The sequence below is a fragment of the Pelobates fuscus genome, chromosome 12, assembly GCF_036172605.1.
Source record: "Pelobates fuscus isolate aPelFus1 chromosome 12, aPelFus1.pri, whole genome shotgun sequence".
In the NCBI taxonomy this organism is placed as follows: domain Eukaryota; kingdom Metazoa; phylum Chordata; class Amphibia; order Anura; family Pelobatidae; genus Pelobates; species Pelobates fuscus.
In genome coordinates, this window is record NC_086328.1 from 864,266 (window position 1) to 870,265 (window position 6,000).

Here is a 6,000-nt window from a genome sequence, read left to right on the forward strand (position 1 = left end):
GAATTCAAAGTAAATTTCAAATTTAAAGCCAAAATAGCTGAAATAGAAAAGTTTCCTAAATCAGTTATACTTTGGTCTTAAATTTGAAATCCACTTTGAATTGTGACTTTAGTAAATTAGCTTTATAGTGTCACATATATACCTTCGTTGCCACTGTGACCAGAAGCCATATTATCCCTGTAGGCACCCATTACCTCCGTGGGGTGAATGATGCACGCCAGCCTTGGCATGGATCAGAAGGACGCAAGCAGTTTGGATTAAGGCCAGCTAACCCTACGGAGGAGGGACTAGCAAGCTTGCACAGCGTCCTATTCAGAAAGCAGCCCTACCTGTGGCGTGCCGCTCTCCTGTACTACACTGTGAGTTGTGCCTCTAAGAGTAGCTTCTCTGAGCTGTTCCACAGCCTCCAGCAGTTTGTGCAGGATCCTTCTGTGCGGTGGGAGTACTGTGTGCGAGCCAAACGAGGTCAGAAAGACACAGCAGAACCAGGTACGTGACTCCAGCACTCCCTTCTTATAGAACTAGTGACAACGATCGATTGTTTGACTTGTGATATGATTTACCCAGGCTGCTTCAGTAAAGACCAGGTCTACCTGGATGGAATACTGCGGATTCTGCGCCACCGACACACCATTGACTTCCCTCTTTTGATTTCCCTTGGAAAGGTAATGAATCCTTACCTCACCTTATGGTTTGTTGTATCCAGTAATACCTTATATACCCCGGTACACATACAGCGTGTGTCCAGCCAACATTATGCCAAACTCTTCTAACTCGAACCTCTGCACGTTTACAATTACTACTGTTAGAACTGTGAGAGGAAAGCAGGTCTGGGAATTGGCTTTTCTTAAAATTGAACCGGTTTTCAGAAATCTGACATTGTACACCAAGCATGTCAAACTCGCGGCCCACAATTCATGCTGTGGCTGCGACTAGCCGCAAGACAGGACAGATATTTCCGGTCTGATTCTGGTCTTCCCTCCCACGGCAGATGGCGTGCTCCCGCAGGCCAGCCAGTCCCCCTTCCTTCCTGCTTGTAGTGCCAGAGGAGTGTCTGGAACTGGAGGACGGGTGGCTCATCTTAAGGTAGAGGAAGGGGAGATTGGGGGACCTTAGTGTGTATTGTGATCATTTGGGGAGGGGGGCAGTGTATACATTTGAGGGGGGAAGGGGGCCCAGTGTATTAAATTGGGGGAGGGAGGGGGTCCAGTGTATTAGAGTGGTGGAAGGGGGGGCAGTGTATTAAATTGGGGGGAGGGAGGAGGGGCATTGTATTGGATTTGGGGGCAATGTATTGGATTTGGGGGCAATGTATTGGATTAAGGGGTAGTGTATTGGATTAAGGGGCAGTGTATTGGATTAGGGGGCAGTGTATTGGATTTGGGGGCAATGTATTGGATTTGGGGGCAATGTATTGGATTAAGGGGTAGTGTATTGGATTAAGGGGCAGTGTATTGGATTAGGGGGCAGTGTATTGGATTAGGGGGCAGTGTATTGGATTTGGGGGCAATGTATTGGATTTGGGGGCAATGTATTGGATTAAGGGGTAGTGTATTGGATTAAGGGGCAGTGTATTGGATTAGGGGGCAGTGTATTGGATTTGGGGGCAATGTATTGGATTTGGGGGCAATGTATTGGATTAAGGGGCAGTGTATTGGATTAAGGGGCAGTGTATTGGATTAGGGGGCAGTGTATTGGATTTGGGGGCAGTGTATTGGATTAAGGGGCAGTGTATTGGATTAGGGGGCAGTGTATTGGATTAGGGGGCAGTGTATTGGATTAAGGGGCAGTGTATTGGATTAGGGGGCATTGTATTGGATTTGGGGGCATTGTATTGGATTTGGGGGCAGTGTATTGGATTAAGGGGCAGTGTATTGGATTAGGGGGCAATGTATTGGATTTGGGGGCAGTGTATTGGATTTGGGGGCAGTGTATTGGATTGAGTCTGCATGGAGGTACTGAACACTCCCCATGGAGATGCTGATTGGCCGCGCAGCTTTTTGCTACACATGCACAATAGCCTCCCAAAGATTGGCTGAGATCATAAAGTTTGATGATCTCAGCCAAAGTGAATAACACACTCACAGGACTTAAAAATCAACAAAATAACGTCATTTCAGCATACATTCGCCATTTCAGTCCCATTATCAAACTTTTCTTAATATGTCAAGGTAGTTGGACTGAAACATTGGTTATATGAAATACACATCTCCTTAAAGGGACTCTCCAGTGCCAGGAAAACAAACAATCCGTTTTCCTGGCACTGTAGGTCCCCTCTCTCTCCCACCTCCCATCACCGGTTGCTGAAGGGGTGAAAGCCCCTTCAGTCACTTACCAAAGGCACGCACATTAGATTTCCCCATAGGAAAGCATTGAAAGATGCTTTCCTATGGGGATTTAGCGACGCTGGAGGTCCTCATACAGCGTGAGGACGTCCAGCGACGCTATAGCACAGAAAACCTGTGCTATGATCCCAGAAGTGCCCTCTAGGGGCTGTCTAGTAGACAGACACTAGGGGAGGACTTAACCCTGCAAGGTAATTATTGCAGTCTTATGAAAACTGCAATAATTACACTTGCAGGGTTAAGGGTAGTGGGAGTTGGCACCCAGAACACTCCAATGGGCAGAAGTGGTCTAGGTGCCTGGAGTGTCCCTTTAATATAAAATCGCTCTTTTATTTACTTTGAAGCCCTGCAAGCGTAAGGACGTCCAGTGTCAGTCAGGCAACTTTTTTTATACTGTACTTTTCTAAATAAACCTCAGTTTCTATGAGAACTGAAGTCTTAGTTTTTTTGCGGCCCACATAAACTTAAACCTTGTTTATTTGGGCCGTGTTTGCCAGGATTTAGAATGGCAACGCTTTATGGAAGTGTACTGTTCTGCAACGTTGGGGGATCTCCCGTGAGCCATGGCTGGCCTTCTCTTCCTAGATTTGGTTTCTATGTCATCCATCGAATTCTCTAAAGAATATCACACACAGGAGAGTGTAATCACTAAGCCATGCAAAGTGACACAATCGCAGTATAGCAAGTGACCCTGAAAAGTCTGGAATATGCACCGTAATGTTTGTTCTATATCACATAATAGAATCTCAGATCCAGAGTAACACAACATACTGATAACATGTTACACACAACCAGATCCAGCTTTAGACAGAGATTATGCCAATACTAGAGCTACTGCTTACCCTTCCTGATATTAATGTAAAATAGACAATCCCCTTCGCTAGAAAGCGCCCTTCCTGGGGTATTACAGTAAGATCTATCCGTCCCTGCGCTAGAAAGTGCCCTTCCTGGGGTATTACAGTAAGATCTATCCGTCCCTGCGCTAGAACGTGCCCTTCCTGGGGTATTACAGTAAGATCTATCCGTCCCTGCGCTAGAAAGTGCCCTTCCTGGGGTATTACAGTAAGATCTATCCGTCCCTGCGCTAGAACGTGCCCTTCCTGGGGTATTACAGTAAGATCTATCCGTCCCTTCGCTAGAACGTGCCCTTCCTGGGGTATTACAGTAAGATCTATCCGTCCCTGCGCTAGAACGTGCCCTTCCTGGGTTATTACAGTAAGATCTATCCGTCCCTGCGCTAGAACGTGCCCTTCCTGGGGTATTACAGTAAGATCTATCCGTCCCTGCGCTAGAACGTGCCCTTCCTGGGGTATTACAGTAAGATCTATCCGTCCCTTCGCTAGAACGTGCCCTTCCTGGGGTATTACAGTAAGATCTATCCGTCCCTGCGCTAGAACGTGCCCTTCCTGGGGTATTACAGTAAGATCTATCCGTCCCTGCGCTAGAACGTGCCCTTCCTGGGTTATTACAGTAAGATCTATCCGTCCCTGCGCTAGAACGTGCCCTTCCTGGGGTATTACAGTAAGATCTATCCGTCCCTGCGCTAGAACGTGCCCTTCCTGGGTTATTACAGTAAGATCTATCCGTCCCTGCGCTAGAACGTGCCCTTCCTGGGGTATTACAGTAAGATCTATCCGTCCCTTCGCTAGAACGTGCCCTTCCTGGGTTATTACAGTAAGATCTATCCGTCCCTGCGCTAGAACGTGCCCTTCCTGGGGTATTACAGTAAGATCTATCCGTCCCTGCGCTAGACCGTGCCCTTCCTGGGTTATTACAGTAAGATCTATCCGTCCCTGCGCTAGAACGTGCCCTTCCTGGGGTATTACAGTAAGATCTATCCGTCCCTGCGCTAGACCGTGCCCTTCCTGGGTTATTACAGTAAGATCTATCCGTCCCTGCGCTAGAACGTGCCCTTCCTGGGGTATTACAGTAAGATCTATCCGTCCCTGCGCTAGAACGTGCCCTTCCTGGGTTATTACAGTAAGATCTATCCGTCCCTGCGCTAGAACGTGCCCTTCCTGGGGTATTACAGTAAGATCTATCCGTCCCTGCGCTAGAACGTGCCCTTCCTGGGGTATTACAGTAAGATCTATCCGTCCCTGCGCTAGAACGTGCCCTTCCTGGGTTATTACAGTAAGATCTATCCGTCCCTGCGCTAGAACGTGCCCTTCCTGGGTTATTACAGTAAGATCTATCCGTCCCTGCGCTAGAACGTGCCCTTCCTGGGGTATTACAATAAAATTTACCCTCCCTGGTGCTAGAACGTGTCATTTATTGGTATTAAAGAAAGATCGCTCTGGCTATAGAATGTGCTCAGGGGGTATTACAGTAAAATCTACCCTCCATGGCGCTAGAACATGCCCATCACTAAGTTCTCTCCATCCTGGTGATAATTGTGCCTTTCATGGGGTATTATTACACTGTCCATTACTGCTTGCACTTGCCCCATAAAGATATACCGTTTGATATTGCAAGGTAAAGAAGGATTGGCGTGTAATAGAAGAATCACAGGATAAAAAAAGTTTGTGTTAAAGCTTCATTTTAATGGTCTTTTCTTCAGGTTTCATACGAGGATGTCGAAATGCTGCGGAAATTTGCGCAGTTGGAGAACACTCGAATACCTCATTTCATGCATGATTTGAACAAGTATCAAACCCAGCTCTGTCACATCATGGAAACGAATCAACTGAGCGATGAGGAACTGAGACAAGCGCTCCCTGACTGACTCAAACCCAAGGCTACACAGCTTTTATCCATTAACCCACCATTTGACAACATAATTGCACGTTGGGTTCAAAACAGTCAAGATGGAGGATTCTCACAGTGAGACAATGCTGGACGAATTTGTAGTGTTTGTAGTGTCAATTATCCGTACAGTTTTAGACTAACCCATATTTGCATGAAATGTCGACCACACAGACAGGTTTTTATTTGAATGGATTCAGTCAGTAAATATCTAGAGGAACTGAATTTTATATGAATTTTTTTTTTTTTTCTTTCAAATCGCAATTGCACGTGGTTTTTATTTTAGACGATAACCTGTATCACACAGAACCCGAGTTTTATCCTGAGACACCTATTAACTGCACAGCTCTTGGCTGTGGACTGCTCCGGCATGGGACTGTATGTAAGGTGGAAAGGTAAGGAATAGTCGTGAGCATCCACAAAATCCACCAAACACTGGTTTCAACATGTTCGTTCAAAACCCAAAGGGCAGAGAAACAAAAACTGCTGCAACAAAGTACTTTATAAAACGGCTAATAAAATCCTTTTCCATTCTTCATCCCAGATTCTGCCACTGCCCTGTGCATCTTCCACCTGTCGTGTTTGTAGGATAGATGTACGCATGGTGAGACAGCATTGTTATGCTAACTTAGAGGGGGGGATGACTTCAAGGTATTGCAATGTCCTGTGCTGCTGCTTACAGTCTGTTGACAGTTGAGAAGCCGAACCACCCTCATTAAAGATGGACTCTGATCCATTATTCTCGATCTGGGATCGGGTTTGCTTCCTCACACACAGCTCTGGCCGCAAAACTAGCATTCGCTCCGCTCCAACTCCTGTGACCAATGCCAGATCCTCCACCCGTTGGAAGCCACCCAGCTTTCGCCGATGAATTGTGATGCTTTGGGCCAAGTTTCGGTTAATTCCTGGT

General features: G+C 46.5%; 1 protein-coding gene across 2 annotated transcripts in view; it reads left to right on the plus strand.

Annotated features, from left to right (window-relative positions):
- Positions 1-5,326, plus strand: part of MATCAP1 (microtubule associated tyrosine carboxypeptidase 1) — a 35,321-nt gene extending 29,995 nt beyond the window's left edge. Inside the window, exons 5-8 of one of the 2 annotated variants that reach the window (XM_063437644.1) lie at positions 184-489; positions 568-665; positions 992-1,086; positions 4,906-5,078. In XM_063437644.1, coding sequence (XP_063293714.1) covers positions 184-489; positions 568-665; positions 992-1,086; positions 4,906-4,987 — 581 coding nt within the window. In that variant the 3' untranslated portion in view covers positions 4,988-5,078. Of the gene's footprint in view, positions 1-183; positions 490-567; positions 666-991; positions 1,087-4,905 lie in introns of both variants that reach the window. The other variant, XM_063437645.1, reaches the window with a different exon arrangement.
- The last annotated feature ends 674 nt before the right edge of the window (positions 5,327-6,000 follow it).